General features: G+C 64.6%; 1 protein-coding gene across 21 annotated transcripts in view; it reads right to left on the bottom strand.

The window, feature by feature from the left end:
- SYNGAP1 (synaptic Ras GTPase activating protein 1) overlaps positions 1 to 15,780 on the bottom strand; it is a 39,871-nt gene extending 24,091 nt beyond the window's left edge. For 5 of the 21 annotated variants that reach the window (XM_063424999.1, XM_063424995.1, XM_063424994.1 and 2 more), the window contains exons 1-6: positions 11,966 to 12,929; positions 11,787 to 11,892; positions 5,458 to 5,555; positions 2,213 to 2,334; positions 1,226 to 1,336; positions 91 to 244 (exon numbers count right to left, since the gene is read on the bottom strand). In XM_063424999.1, coding sequence (XP_063281069.1) covers positions 91 to 244; positions 1,226 to 1,336; positions 2,213 to 2,334; positions 5,458 to 5,555; positions 11,787 to 11,892; positions 11,966 to 12,157 — 783 coding nt within the window. In that variant the 5' untranslated portion in view covers positions 12,158 to 12,929. Of the gene's footprint in view, positions 1 to 90; positions 245 to 1,225; positions 1,337 to 2,212; positions 2,335 to 5,457; positions 5,556 to 7,348; positions 7,436 to 11,786; positions 11,893 to 11,965; positions 12,945 to 15,710 lie in introns of those variants that run through there. The other 16 variants (XR_010083908.1, XM_063425001.1, XR_010083909.1 and 13 more) reach the window with 12 other exon arrangements.
- Positions 15,781 to 16,218: the final 438 nt, after the last annotated feature.

Here is a 16,218-nt window from a genome sequence, read left to right on the forward strand (position 1 = left end):
GGCAAGGTGAGCCACGCCCCCCACTCCGGGTCAGCCACGCCCCCAGGGAAACCCCCCCGGAGGATTCCCAGAAAGTTCTGGAAGCCGCACCTCGAAGCAGAACTCCTGGCCCAGGATGCTGCTGTGCACGGCCTTGATGATGGAATCCTCGTCCAGGTTCAGCTCCAGCGCCTCGGCCGCGCTCGAGGGGCTCAGCAGCGACTCGTGTGAGTGGGACTCCTTAAAGCTCTGCATCAGCCGGGCCCTGCGCGGGGAGCGGGGGATTTGGGGGGACTTGGGGGGAATTTGGGGAACTTTGGGGGGAATTTGGGGGAATTTGGGGAATTTTGGGGGGATTTGCGGCATTGGAAAGGGATCTGAGGGGGGTTTGGGGGGATTTTGGGGACTTGGAAAAGGATTTGGGTGGATTTTGGGAGTGGGACTCCTTAAAGCTCTGCATCAGCCGGGCCCTCTGGGGGGAACTGGGAATTTGGGGGAATTTGGGGCACTGGAAAGAGATCTGAGAGGGATTTGGGGGGATTTAAGGGGATTTTGAAAAGGATTTGGGTGGATTTTGGGAGAGGGACTCTGTAAAGCTCTGCATCAGCCGGGCCCTCTGGGGGGAATTGGGAATTTTTGGGGGGATTTGGGAGGAATTTGAGGGAAATTTTGGAGGGACTCAAGGGAATTTGGGGAGAATTCAGGGGATTGGAAAGGGATTTGGGGGCGTTTTGGGGGGGATTTAGGGAGTTGGAAGGGAACTGGGGGGGGATTTGGGGAATTCGGGCGGTTGAGATGTCATTTGAGGGGGGTTGGGGTGTTGGAGGGGGATTTTGGGGGGTTCCAAGGGAGTTTGGGGAGATTTGGGGGGGATTTGAGGGAGCGGGACTCCTTCAAGCTCTGCATCAGCCGGGCCCTGGGGTGGGGATTTGGGAATTTGGGGGGGATTTTGGGATTTGGGGGATTTGCAAGGGGTTGGGAGGGGATCTGAGGGGGGGTTGGGAGGGGATCTGAGGGGGGGTTGGGGGGATTTGGGAAGGATTTGAGAGGAATTTTCGAGGAATTTTGGGGAAATTGAGGGAGATTTGGGAGGATTTTGGAGAATTTTCGAGGGGTTTGGGACAGTTCCTGGTGGACTTCAGGGCACCGCCATGCTGGGACCCTGATCGGTCCCGGGGTGCCCCCAGGTGTGTCCCCGGTGTCCCCCCAGGTGTCCCCCCAGGTGTGTCCCAGGTGCTCCCAGTACCTGTCACGCTCGGCGCTGTGGGAGCTGCTGGTCCAGTGCCCCCAAATGTCCCCAAATGCCCCTGTGGTGTCCCCAGGTGTGCCCTGATGTCCCCAGGTGTGTCCAGGTCTCCTAGGTGTGTCCCAGGTGTGTTTCCAGGTGTCCCCAGGTGCCCCCAAGCTCCCTCAGGTGTGTCCCCAGGTGTCCCCACATGTCCCCAGGTGACCCCAAGGGCCTCCAGGAGTCCCTGTGGTGTCCCCAGATGTCCCCAGGTGTGTCCCCAATGCCCCCAGGTGTGTTCCAGGTGCCCCCAGCCATCCCCAGCTGTATCCCAGGTGCCCCAGGTGTGCCCAGTTATGCCCAGGTATATCCCAGGTGCCCCAGGTATGTCCCCAATGCCCCCAGCTGTTCCCAGCTGTGTTCAGGTGTGTCTCCAATGCTCCCAGGTGCCCCCAGCTGTCGTGGTCAGCACTCTGGAAGTGTGGCAGGATCTGCCAGAAGCTGCCCCCATTCCCCTCAGGTGTGTCCCAGGTGTGCCCAGGTATATCCCAGCTGTATCCCAGGTGCCCCAGGTGCCCCCAGGTTCCCCCCAGCTGTGCCCAGGTGCGCTCACCTGTCATGGTCGGCGCTGTGGAAGCGCAGCAGGATCTGGCGAAAGCTGCCCCCAACCCCCCTCAGGTGTGTCCAGCTGTGCCCAGGTGTGTCCCAAGTCCCCTCAGGTGTGTCCCCAATGCCCCCAGCTGTACCCCAGGTGTCCCAGGTGTACCCCAGGTGTATCCCAGGTACCCCCAGGTGTGCCCAGGTGTGTCCCAAACCCTCTCAGGTGTGTCCCCAATGCCCCCAGGTGTATCCCAGGTGTGCCCAGGTGCCCCAGCTGTACCCCAGGTGCCCCCAGCTGTGCCCAGGGGTACCCCAGGTGTATCCCAGCTGTCCCAGGTGTATCCCAGCTCTGCCCCAGGTGTGTCCCCCATGCCCCAGCTGTGCCCAGGTGTGCCCAGGTGCGCTCACCTGTCGTGGTCAGCGCTCCGGAAGCGTGGCAGGATCTGCCGGAAGCTGCTGGTGCGGTCCAGCTTGGGCTGGCTCTTGGTGCGCTTGATGGAGCTCTTGAGGCGCCGGCTCAGGAAGCCTTGCTGGGGGCAGAGGTCACCGGGGGTCACCGGGGGTCACCGGGGGTCACCGGGAGTCAGCCAGGGGTTATTCAGGGGCAGGGGTCAGCCGGGGGTCAGCCAGGGGTCAGGGTCAGCCAGGAGACACCCAGGGGTCAGCCAGGGTCAGCCAGGGGTCAGCCAGGGGTAATTCAGGGTCATGAGACATCCAGGGGTCAGCCAGGGCCACCAGGGGTAAGCCAGGGGTCATCTGGGGGTCAGCAAGGGTCAGGGGACATCCTGAGGTCAGCCAGGGTCACTCAGGGGTCACTCAGAGGTCAGCCAGGAGACAGCCAGGGTGACAGAGGGGTCAGCCAGGGGTCATTCAGGGGCCGCTCGGGGTCACCCGGGGTCAGGGGTCAGCTGGGGTAACCTGGGCTCAGCCAGAGTCAGGGTCAGCCGGGGTCGGTCAAGGGTCACACAGATGTCACTCAGGAGTTGCCACGGGTGAGCCGGGGTCACCCAGGGTCAGAGGTCACCCAGGGGACAGCCGGTCATTCAGGGGTGATCGGGGGTCACGTGGGGGTCACTCAGGGCTCAGCTGGGGTCACCGAGGGATCACTCGAGGGTCACCCGGGGTCACTCAGGGGTCAGTGGACATTGGGGTCATTGGGGTCTGGGGTGGCCACAGGGGTCACTGAGGGGTCAGGGGTCAGCAGGCGGTCACCAGGGTCAGGGGGGGTCAGTGGGGTCACCACGGGGGTCATTGGGTCACAGTTGCCATGGTGACGGGCAGGGGTTGCCATGGCAATGGGCAAAGTCCGGCAGTAACCACAGGCAGAGCACTGCCATCGTTACCATGGCAACGGGCATTCCAAACTCAGGTTACCATGGCAACGGAGCATTCAGGATTAAGGTTCCCAGTTACCATGGTAACGGGTTATTCTGGATCCAGGTTACCTGGTTGCCATGGCAATGGGTCAGTAAGGACCTGCGTTAACCAGTTACCATGGCAACGGGCCATTCCAGACCTGGCTTGCTGGGTTAGCATGGCAACGGGGCATCCAGGACTTGGATCACTCAGTTACCATGGCAACAGGTCATTCAGAACTTCAGTCACACAGTTACCATGGCAACGGTTTATTCCAGACCTGCGTTACCCGGTTACCATGGAAACATTCAGGACCTGGGTTACCTGGTTACCATGGTAACAGGCTAGTCAGGACGTGCTTTACCTGGTTACCATGGCAACAGCTCACTCATTACAAAAGTTACCTGGTTTCCATGGCAACGGGGCATTCAGGACCTGGCTTGTCTGGTTACCATGGCAATGGGCAGCCATGGTTGCCATGGAAACAGGAGAGGTAGGAGCCAGGTTTCTCAGTTACCGTGGCAATGGATTCTCCAGGCCCTGGATTACTGTGTTGCCATGGTAACAGGCATCACAGGGCCATGGTTGCCATGGTGATGGGCAATGAAGCATCACTGTTCTGGTGCTGACAGGTGGGGGAGGAGCTGCCATGGCAACGGGGACATGGGGACCACAGGAAACATGGGTAGGAAGGAACAGTAACCATGGCAACAGGGATGGACCGGGTCATGGTAACCATGGCAATGGGGATGGAATGGGTCAGGGTAACCATGGCAACAGGGACGTGGGGACCACAGAAACCATGGCAATGGGCACAGCCACGGTAACCATGGCAACGGGCACAACCATGGTAACCACGGCAATGGGGATGTGAGCATGTGGTAACCATGGCAACGGGCACAATGGGTTTTGGTGGACCAAAACCGGACCTAGGATGGGGTAACCATGGCAACGGGGATGTGCTGGGTTACTGTAACCATGGGAACAGGCCAGGGATGGGGTAACCATGGCACGACAGAAGTAATGGGCCACAATAACCATGGCAACGGCTGCCTGGGTACCACAGTAACCACACCAAGGGTGATGGAGGACCATGGTGACCATGGCAATGGGTGGTGATTAACAGAGTAACCATGGCAACGTGTGTGCGATGGGGTAACCACGGCAATGGTTACCTCAGTAAACAAGACAACAGGTGTGGGGGGGCCACAGTTACCATGGCAACGGGTGTACAGTGAGGTAACCACGGCAACACGTGTGTGCAGACCGTAGTAACCATGGCAATGTGGAAAGAGTGAGCACGGTAACCATGGCAACAGGTGATGGGGCAATGGTAACCATGGGAAACAAGTGTATGGAGGGGTGGGTACCACAGTAGCCATGGCAACAGGTGACGGGGGCACAATAGCCATGGCAACGGCTGAGTGTCACTGTAAGCATGGTAACGGGACTCAGTAACCATGGCAACGGGTATGTGATGGGGTAACCACGGCAACAGGAACACAGGCACCTGCAGTAACCACGGTAATGCAGAAATGGGACCATAGTAACCATGGCAACGGGTGTGTGATGGAGTAACCATGGTAACGGGTGTATTTGGGGCCACAGTAACCATGGCAACGGATGATGGGTGCCAATGGTAATCATGGCAATGGAGGGTAGGGAACTATGTAGCCATGGCAACGGGCCTTTGGGGACCATGGTAACCATGGCAACGGGCATGTGGTAACCATGGCAACAAACATTGTGTGACGATGCTAACCATGGAAGGGGGGCAGGGACCATGGTAACCATGGCAATGGATGATGGGGGGTAGCCCAGTAACCATGGCAACGGATGATGGGTGTCAATGGTAACCATGGCAAGGGGGGGCACGGATCATGGTAACCATGGTATCGGGCATGGGGGACCATGGTAACCATGGCAATGGGCATGGGGGACCATGGTAACCATGGCAATGGATGATTGTGGCAATGATAACCATGGAAGGGAGGGTGGGGACCACAGTAACCCTGGGAACGGGCATGCGGGGCCCACAGTAACCATGGAAACAGATGATGGGGAGCATGGTAACCATGGCAACAGACATGTGGTAACCATGGCAACAAACATCAAGTGACAATTGTAACCATGGAATGGGGGAAGGGACCATGGTAACCATGGCGATAGATGATAGGTGGTAATGGTAACCATGGCAATAGAGGTTACAGACCATAGTAACCATGGCAACGGGCATGTGAGGCCCACAGTAACCATGGCAACAGCCCCCCGAGGTTGCCATGGCGATGGGCACTCACCGAGGGCCGGAAGGGCGGCGCGGGCGGCGCGTCCATGTTGATGCTGAACTGCTTCCCCCCGGGAACGCTCTTCCTGCGGGAGCGGCCGCCGTGGTAATCTGGGGACCGGGGGGGTATGGGGGGGTCAGGGCGCCCCAACACCCGGGGGGACCCTGGCTCCCACCCCAACACCCGGGGGGACCTCAAAAATCCCACCCCCAAATCCTGTGGGGGTCCCAAAATCTGCCCCCAGGGGGTTGGAAGGGGGGATTTGGGGTCTGGGGGGATTGGGCGGGAGATTTGGGGGGGTTTAGGGGTCACGGAGAGTGAGGGGACCCCTAAATCTGAGGGGACCACCAATCCCACCCCTCAGCCCAGGGGGACCCCAAAATCCCACCCTCTGCTCGTGGGGGTCCCAAAATCTGTTCCTTCTGATGATGGAAGGGGGGATTTGGGGTCTGGGGCGGATTTTGAGAGGACTTTGGGGGGGTTTAGGGGGGTCACAGAGGGTCAGGGCACCCCCAAATCCGGGGGGACCCCCATTCCCACCCCTCAGCCCGAGGGGGGTCCTAAAATCCCCCCCCATCATTGTTGGGGTCCCAAAATCTGCTTGGTGGAGGGATGGAAGGGGGAATTTGGGGGTCTGGGGTGGATTTTGGGGGCACAGTGGGATTTAGGGGGGTCACAGAGGGTGAGGGGACCCCAAATCCAGGGGACCCCCACTCCCAAACCTCAGCCCGAGGGGGGGGTCCCAAAATCCACCCCAGCCCCTGTGGGGGTCCCAAAATCTGCTCTAAGGGGGGTGGAAGGGGGGATTTGGGAACCTGGGGGGGGTTGGGGGGGGCACAGGGGGTTTTAGGGGGGTCACGGAGGGTGAGGGGACCCCAAAATATGAGGATGGTGGGGGGGGTCCCAAAAATTCTCACTCCAACATCTGGAGACCCCAAAATCCCCCCCAAAACCCCTCAAGGGGTCCCAAAATCTGCCCCAAGGGGGGGTGGAAGGGGCGATTTGGGGTCTGGGGGGATCTTGGGGGAAGTTTGGGGAAGTTTTGGGGGGTCCCAGCAGCCCCCCGGAGGACCCCCAGCTCCACCCCCCCCCCGTTCCCCTCCCCCAACCACCCCCAGCCCCAAATTTTGGGGTTCCATCCCCACTTTCAGTGTCCCCTCCCCAACTCAAATCCCCTTTACCCCCCTCCCAAATTCTTCCCCTGCCCCAAATCCCCTTGGCCCCGCCCCCACCCCCAAATTTCGGGACCCTCCCCCCAAATTTTGGGGTTGCCTTCACTCTGCCCCTCCCCAAACCCCCCTGAACCCCCCCAAATTTGGTACCGCTCCCCAAATTTGGGATCTCTTTAACCCTGTCCCCCCAACAACCCCCCCTAACTCCACCCCCTCGAAACCCCTCCCCAAATTTTGGGGGCCCTTTTACCTCCTCCCCCCTAAATGCCCCCAAAATTCTTCCCCCACCCCCAAATCCTCTTTAGCCCCTCCCACCCCGAGCCCCTCCCCAGATTTCGAGCCCCCCCCTCCCCAAATTTTGGGCTCCCTTTAATTCTGCCCCCCTAAAATTCCTCAAAGCCCCCCCAAACTCCCCATAAATTCTATCCCCGCCCCCAAATCCGCTTTAACCCCTCCCCTCTGAGCCCCCTCCCCAAATTTGGCGCTCCCTTTAATTCTGCCCCCTAACCCCCCCCAAATCTTTCCCTCCCTCAAATCCCCTTTAACCCTGAGCCCCCTCCCCAAATTTCGAGCTCCTCCTCCTCCTCCCAATTTTGGGATCTCTCGATCTCTCGAACTTTTGCACCCCCCTCCCCTTCAAATTCTTCCCTCCTCCCCAAGCCCTCCCTCTCTCCCCTCCCCCTCCCCAGGTCCCAGCCCCCTCCCCCAATTCCCCTCCCCCCGTTTCCTACCGGCCACGGTGCTGCTGCCGCCCTCGGGGCCGAGGCGGGGGCCGGGGGGGGGGCCCAGGGTCCAGGGGGACCCCGAGATTTGGGGGGGGGGCGCGGCGGGGGGGGGGCCCCACATGGTCCTAGAGCGGCCCCGGGGCCCCCCCGAGCCCCCCCGGCGGGGCCGGCGCGACCCCCGCGGGCATCCGGGGGGGGGCGGGGGGGAGCGCACCTGGGAGGGGGGAGGGGCACAGGCTCACCTGGGGGGGGGCACAGACACACCTGGGGGGGTCAGGCACACCTGGGGGGGTCAGGCACACCTGGGGGGCACAGACACACCTGGGGGGGTCAGGCACACCTGGGGGGCACAGACACACCTGGGGGGGGGCACAGACACACCTGGGGGGGCACAGACACACCTGGGGGGCACAGACACACCTGGGGGACACAGACACACCTGGGGGGTCAGGCACACCTGGGGGGGGGCACAGACACACCTGGGGGGCACAGACACACCTGGGGGGGAGGGGCACACCTGGGGGGCACAGACACACCTGGGGGACACAGACACACCTGGGGGGTCAGGCACACCTGGGGGGCACAGACACACCTGGGGGGGGGCACAGACACACCTGGGGGGTCAGGCACACCTGGGGGGCACAGACACACCTGGGGGGGGGCACAGACACACCTGGGGGGTCAGGCACACCTGGGGGGCACAGACACACCTGGGGGGGGCACAGACACACCTGGGGGGCACAGACACACCTGGGGGGCACAGACACACCTGGGGGGGGCACAGACACACCTGGGGGGTCAGGCACACCTGGGGGGTCAGGCACACCTGGGGGGGTCAGGCACACCTGGGAGGCACAGACACACCTGGGGGGGGCACAGACACACCTGGGGGGCACAGACACACCTGGGGGGCACAGACACACCTGGGGGGGGGCACAGACACACCTGGGGGGGCACAGACACACCTGGGGGGCACAGACACACCTGGGGGACACAGACACACCTGGGGGGTCAGGCACACCTGGGGGGGGGCACAGACACACCTGGGGGGCACAGACACACCTGGGGGGGAGGGGCACACCTGGGGGGCACAGACACACCTGGGGGACACAGACACACCTGGGGGGTCAGGCACACCTGGGGGGCACAGACACACCTGGGGGGGGGCACAGACACACCTGGGGGGTCAGGCACACCTGGGGGGCACAGACACACCTGGGGGGTCAGGCACACCTGGGGGGGAGGAGCACACCTGGGGGCAGGGGCACACCTGGGGGGCACAGACACACCTGGGGGGGCACAGACACACCTGGGGGGGCACAGACACACCTGGGGGGGTCAGGCACACCTGGGGGGCACAGACACACTTGGGGAGGTGGGGACACACGCTCACCTGGGGGGGCACACACCCCTGAGCCCTTGCACACTCACCCGAGCCCCTTTTGGCCCTTACACGCTCGCGGAGCCCCCGGCCCTCATACGCTCACCTGAGCCCCCCCCGGCCTTGCACACTCGCCGATTCCCCCAGCCTTGCACACTCACTGATTCCCCCGGCCTCGCACACTCACATGCAGCCCCTCCAGCCTTGCACACTCACTGATCTTTCCCCCCCTTGCACACTCACTTATTCCCCCCAGCCCTTGCACACTCACTGATTCCCCCGGCCCTTGCACACTCACTGATTCCCCCGGCCTCGCACACTCACATTCAGCCCTTCCAGCCTTGCACACTCACTGATTCCCCCCAGCCCTTGCACACTCACTGATTCCCCCCCAGCCCTTGCACACTCACTGATTCCCCCGGCCTCGCACACTCACATTCAGCCCCTCCAGCCTTGCACACTCGTTGATACCTCCGGCCTTGCACACTCACGGGTCCCCCCGGCCTTGCACACTCACCTGAGCCTCCCCAGCCCTTGCACACTCACTGATCCCACTCAGCCTTGCACACTCACCTGAGCCCCCCGGCCCTTGCCCTCTCCCCTTCCCGTCCCTTCCCACGCTGCCCCGTTGCACACTCACTCCCCCCTCCCCCCCCTTTTTGCACACTCACTCCCCCTCCCTTCCCCCCCACCGCTCGCGGCTCCGCGCGCCGCCCCCGCCGCCCCTCCCCCCCTTCCCTCCCCCCTCCGCTCTGCGGGGGGGCCCGGCCCCGCCCCTCCCCCCTCCGGGCACGCTCTCCTTGCACACTCGCCCCCCCCTTGCACACTCGCCCCCCCCCACTCACCCGGCGCCGCCGCCGCCGCCCCGCGCTCGGGAGGCCCCGCCCACCGCGCTCAGACCACGCCCACCGCGCTCGGGACACGCCCGCGGCGTCCTCGGCCACGCCCACGGCGCTCGTGGGGCGCGCGCTTTGCGCGGGGAGGCCACGCCCCGAAAAGGAGGGGGCCACGCCCACCGCGAGCGGAGGCCACGCCCACCGGGAGGGAGGCCACGCCCACGGCGGGGGCGTGGGAAAGGGGCGGGGCCAGAGGGCCGTGGGAAAAAACGGGGGGGGTGGGGAGGGAGGGGGGGACGCGGAGGTGATGGGTGGCACCGGGGACACTGGGGACAGTGGTGGCACTGGTGGCACTGGGGTGGCGCTGGGGACACGGGGGACAGTGGTGGCACTGAGGATGATGACACTGGGCACACTGGTGGCACTGGTGGCCAGTACTGGGGATGGTGGGGATGGTGACACTGGGACACAGCAGGGACACTGAAGATGGTGACACTGGGACACACTGGTGGCACTGGGGACACTGGGGATAGTGGCACTGGTGACACTGAGGATGGTGCCACTGGGGACACTGGGGACGGTGGCACTGGGGACACTGGGGATGGTGGGGATGGCGACACTGTGACACGGGGGGGACACTGGGGATGGTGGCACTGGTGGCACTGGGGACAGTGGGGACGGTGGCACTGGGGACACAGTGGGGATGGTGGGATGGTGGCGCTGGTGGCACTGGGGATGGTGGCACTGGGGATGGTGGTAGTGGGGACAGTGAGTGGTGGTGCTGGTGGCACCGGTGTTGGTAACAATGGGACACACTGGGGACAGTGGGGACAGTGGTGGCAGTGAGTGGTGGCACTGGGGATGGTGGCACTGGGACCCACTGGGAGGGTGACTGGGGACACTGGGGGTCACTGATGGCACTGGGTGGCAGTGGTGGCACTGGGGACACTGGGGGTCACTGATGGCACTGGGGATGGTGGCACTGGGACACACTGGGGACACAGGGGATGGTGGCAGTGGGGAGAGTGGGGACAGCGGTGGCACTGATGACACTGGTGACACTGGCGATGGTGGCAATGGGCACATTTATGGCAGCAGATGGTGACAGCGGTGACAATGGCACTGGTGGCACTGCATGGTGACAGCGGTGGTGGCAGTGGTGGCAGCGGCAGAGGATGGCGGCACTGGTGGCACTGCATGGTGATGGTGACAACGGCACTGGCGGCACTGGTGTCCCCTGTCCCCAGTGGCACTGGTGACAGCAGGAGTGGTACCGGGGGGGTGACAGCGGTGGAAGTGACATGGGTGGCACCAGTGTCCCCTGTCCCACCTGTGGGAGTGGCACCGTCCCTTTCCCAGTGGCACTGGTGGCACCAGGAGGATGGCAGCAGCACGGTGGCACCAGGGGGGTGACAGTGGTGGCACTGCTGGTGGCACTGGTGGCCTCTGTCCCCAATAAGGGTGGTTGCACTGGCGTCCCTGTCCCCAGCAGCCCTGGTGGCACTGCTGTCCCTATCCCTGTCCCCAGTCCCGGGGATGGCACTGCTGTCCCCTGTCCCCAGTCCCGGGGGTGGCACTGCTGTCCCCTGTCCCTGTGCCCTGTCCCTGTCCCCAGTCCCGGGGGTGGCACTGCCGTCCCCTGTCCCTGTCCCAGTCCCAGGGGTGGCACTGCTGTCCCCTGTCCCTGTCCCCTGTCCCTGTCCCCAGTCCCGGGGGTGGCACTGCTGTCCCCTGTCCCTGTCCCCCTCCCCCCCTTTCCGGAAGCCCCATTTTTCCGATTTTTCCTTTTTCCCCCCCAAAAACCCCGCGGGGCGGGGGCGGGGCCACCCCTCCCCCCCCGTGTCCCCTCGTGTCCCCTCGTGTCCCCAACCCCCCCTCCCCCCGCCCCTCCCCCTCCCGGGGGGTGGCGCCGCAGGGGCCTCCCTTAACGGGGGGGGGGAGGGGAGGGATTTTTTTGGGGGGGGGTGGAGGCGGGCGGGGGGAGGGGGGGCCAGGCCCGTGTCCCCGTTGCCATGGCGACGGTCGCCAGGCAGCGCAGCGCCTCTGCGAGCATTATGGGATGTCACCATGGCTCCCATGCGGGCCATGGGGGGGGTGTCAAACCCGCCCCTTCCCCTCCTCCAGCGCCGCCGCCGCCCCCACCCCCACCCCGGGCAGGGGGGAAGGGGAGGGGGACCCCAACCCCCCCCCGTCCCCCCCGGCCCCCCCGGGCCCCCCGCCCCGTTACCGTGCTCGGGGTGCGGGCGCCCCTCCACCGGCACGCTGACGGTCCTCCGCAGCAGCTTGCTCCGGCACGGTTCGCTCCGCCGGTCCCGGATGAGCAGCGGGTGGATCTGGGGGGGTCCCGGGGGGGGCTCAGCGCTCTGGGGACCCCGCGGGCCCCCCGCGCCCCCCGGCCGCGCTCACCTCCTCCTCATCGAGCATCAGCAGCTGGTTCCCGGAGATGATGCAGAACCGGGGGTTCCAGGGTGGGCGCTCGTAGGGGGAGGGGGCGTAGGGCCCGCGGGCCAGGGGGGCTCCACGCACATCTGGGGGGGGGCGGGGGTCGCAGCTGGGCGCCCCCGCCGGAGCCCACCCATGGGTGCTGCCCACCGGCATCCCCTCCCCGCAGCCCGCCCGGTTGCTCCGGCAACCGCGGCCCACGGGCGGCGCGCCGGGGGTGGGAGCGGGGGGTCCCCAAATTCCTGGGGAGGGGTCCCCGCATCCGCCGGGCACCCTTGGGCCCCCCCCGCCACACCGCGGGAGCCCCCCGAGCCCCTGGGTGCCCCCCGAGCCCCCGCAGGGCGCCGGGGTAGACCTGGTGGCCCAAAGGCCGGGGGGGTCGGGACCTCACTGGGGGTTAAGGGGGGATCCCCAAATACTTTTGGGGGGAGTGGACGGCACCAGAGCACCCTTGGGACCCCCCCGGACCGCGCCAAAGCGCCCCCCAAGCCGCGGGTGCCCCCCAGAGCCGGGGGTGCCCCCGCAGCAGCCGCTGGCGGGGCTGGCCTGGTGTCCGGGACACCCCAAATCCCCCCCGGGAGCCCCGAAACTGCCCCGAAATGGGGCGGGGGAGGGGCGAGGGGGCGTCGGGAGGGGTAGTGGGCAAGGCCCGGGTGCCCCCCCAAATCCAGGGTGCCCCCCAGAATCCAGGGTGCTCCCCAGAATCCAGGGTGCTCCCCAGAATCCAGGGTGCCCACCCAAATCCAGGGTGCTCCCCAGAATCCAGGGTGCTCCCCAGAATCCAGGGTGCCCCCCCAGAATCCAGGGTGCCCCCCGAATCCAGGGTGCCCCCCCGAATCCAGGGTGCCCACCCAAATCCAGGGTGCCCCAGCGCCCGTTGGGCGGTTTGACCTGGTGTCCCAGATTCCAGGGATTTGGGGGATTTTGGGGGGGATTTGGGGGATTTTGGGATTTTTTGGGGGAATTTTGGGGGGATCGGGGGGGTTTGGGGGGATTTGAGGAATTTTGGGGGATTTTGGGATTTTTTGGGGGGGATTTTGGGGGGTTTTGGGGTCCCTCAGCACCCCCGGGACCCCCCAGGCCCCGCGGGACCCCAAAGCCCCCAGCAGGCCTTGGATGGGTAGACCTGGTGTCCAGCATGGGCATGGACCAGTATGGACCAGTATGGACCAGTATGGGCCAGTATGGATCAGTGTGGATCAGTGTGGATCAGTGTGGACCAGTGTGGGCCAGTGTGGGCCAGTAACTCCCACTATGGACCAGTAACTCCCAGTTAGAGCTGCACTGCTCCCAGTAACTCCCAGTAAGGACCAGCCAGACCAGTAACTCCCAACGCAGACCAGTAACCTCCAGTATGGACCAGTAACTTCCAGTATAGACCAGTAACTCCCAGTTGCAGCACCCACAGGTTCCAGTGACTCCCAGTAAGTCCCAGTTAGAGCATCCCCTTTTCCCAGTAACTCCCAGTAACCACATCCACTGGCACCAGTAACTCCCAGTAACCACATCCCCTGGCACCAGTAACTCCCAGTTAACTCCCAGTTAGAGCATCTCCTTGTCCCAGTATCACCAGTTACACAATGCACTGGCACCAGTATCACCAGTAACAGCATCCCCCAATCCCAGTAACAGTATTGCCATGCACCAGTAACTCCCAGTAACAGCCTTCACTGGCACCAGTATCACCAGTAAGAACATTCATCAGCACCAGTATCACCAGTAACAGCCTGGGCACACACCAGTATCACCAGTAACAGCATGCACTGATCCCAGTAACTCCCAGTAACAGCACTCGTCAACCCCAGTATCACCAGTAACGGCACCGCTGCATACTGGGACCCCCAGTTATCACATGCCCCGACACCAGTATACACCAGTAACAGCCTAGTCACGCACCAGTATCCCCAGTAACAGTATCCCCCCGTCCCAGTATCACCAGTAACAGTATCCCCCAGTCCCAGTATCACCAGTAACAGCATGCACCAGTCCCAGTATCACCAGTAACAGAATGCATCGGTCCCAGTATCACCAGTAACGGCTTCCCCCAGTCCCAGTATCACAAGTAAGAGCCCACTCCCGCACCAGTATCCTCCAGTGCCAATCCCAGTATTCCCAGTATAAGGCCTCTGCTCCCAGTATGACCAGTAACAGCCTCCTCCAGTCCCAGTAAGAGCCTCCCCCGTTCCCAGTATCACCAGTAATGGCCCGAGCACACACCAATATCCCCAGTAATGCCCTGAGCACACACCAGCATACACCAGTAACAGCCTGGGCACACACCAGTATACACCAGTAACAGCCTGGGCACACACTAGTATACACCAGTAATGGCCTGAGCACACACCAGTACCCCCAGTAACGGCCTCCCCCAGTCCCAGTATCACCAGTACCAACCTCCCCCAGTCCCAGTATCACCAGTACCAACCTCCCCCAGTCCCAGTATCACCAGTGTCAACCTCCCCCAGTCCCAGTATCACCAGTACCAACCTCCCCCAGTCTCAGTATCACCAGTGTCAACCTCCCCCGGCACCAGTATCACCAGTGCTCTGCTCCCAGTATCCCCAGTACAGCCTCCTCTGCTCCCAGTATGTCCAGTACCAGCCTCCCCCACTCCCAGTATCCCCAGTCCGAGCTTCCCTCACTCCCAATTTTCTCCAGTCCGAGCCTCCCCCACTCCCAGTATCCCCAGTCCGAGCATCCCCCGCTCCCAGTATTCCCAGTAAGAGCCTCCCCCGCTCCCAGTACCCCCAGTCCGAGCCTCCCCCACTCCCAGTGCTCCCAGTCCCGGCCGCCCCCGGCCCCAGTAGAGCTCCCAGTGCTCCCAGTCCCGGCCTTCTCCTCTCCCAGTGCTCCCAGTAAAGCCTCCCCCGGCCCCAGTGCTGCTACCAGTACCGACATCCCGCGCTCCCAGTGCTCCCAGTGCTCGGCCCCGCGCGGCTCCCAGTCTGCCCAGTCCCGGCCTCCCCCGCTCCCAGTCCGAGCCTCCCCCGCTCCCAGTATGCCCAGTACCGGCATCCCCCAGCGCCAGTGCCGCTCCCAGTATCACCAGTAAGAGCCTCCCACGCTCCCAGTCTGCCCAGTCCCGGCCTCCCCCGCTCCCAGTATCCCCAGTAAAGCCTCCTCCGCTCTCAGTCCCGGCCTCCCCCGCTCCCAGTCTGCCCAGTAAGAGCCTCCCCCGCTCCCAGTAACAGCCTCCCCCGGCCCCAGTCCGAGCATCCCCCGCTCCCAGTATCCCCAGTCCGAGCCTCCTCCGCTCCCAGTATTCCCAGTAAGAGCCTCCCCCGCTCCCAGTGCTCCCAGTACCGGCCTCCCCCGCTCCCAGTATCCCCAGTCCGAACCTCCCCCGCTCCCAGCGCTCCCAGTACCGGCCTCCCCCGCTCCCAGTATCCCCAGTCCGAACCTCCCCCGCTCCCAGCGCTCCCAGTACCGGCCTCCCCCGCTCCCAGTATCCCCAGTCCGAGCCTCCCCCGCTCCCAGTATCCCCAGTCCGAGCCTCCCGCGCTCCCAGTATGCCCAGTCCGAGCCTCCCGCGCTCCCAGTGCTCCCAGTCCCATCCGCCCCCGGCCCCAGCAGCGCTCCCAGTGCTCCCAGTACAGCCTGCCGCGCTCCCAGTCTGCCCGGTGCCGCCTCCCAGTGCTCCCAGTCTGCCCAGTACGGGCCCCCAGCGCGCCCAGTGCGGCTCCCAGTGCCCCCAGTGCCCCCCCCGTACCTCGGAAGGGGACATAGGACATGGTGCCACCGGCGCGCGACACCCCCGGCGGGGGGAGGGGCGGGGGGAGGGGCGAGGGGGAGGGGGAGGGGGGGAGGACCCGAAAATGGGGAGGGGGAGGGGGGAAGGGGGAGGGGAGGAGGGGCCGGGACGCGGAGGGGGAGGGGGAGGGGCCGGAAATGGGGGGAGGGGCCCGGGGAGGGGTTAGAGGTGGGGGAGGGGCGGGAGCGGGAACCGGGAACAGGAGGGGGGAGGGGCCATGGGGGAGGGGCGGGGCCAAAGCGGGGGGAGGAGCCGGAGCCTGCGGGAGGGGGAGGGGCCGCGAGCGAAAGGGGAGGGGCCAATGTGGGGGAGGGGCGAGCCGAGGGAGCCCCGGGCTGGGGAGGGAGGGGGAGGGAAACGGGGGGAGGGGGAGGGGAAGGCGGAGGGGGGGGAGGGGAAGAGGGGGGTGGGGACTCCCCCTCCCCCCCCTCCTCCACCCCCGGCCGCTTCCGGCGGCGCCGGTGAC

The sequence above is a fragment of the Prinia subflava genome, unplaced genomic scaffold (assembly GCF_021018805.1).
Source record: "Prinia subflava isolate CZ2003 ecotype Zambia unplaced genomic scaffold, Cam_Psub_1.2 scaffold_47_NEW, whole genome shotgun sequence".
NCBI classification, from domain to species: Eukaryota; Metazoa; Chordata; class Aves; order Passeriformes; family Cisticolidae; genus Prinia; species Prinia subflava.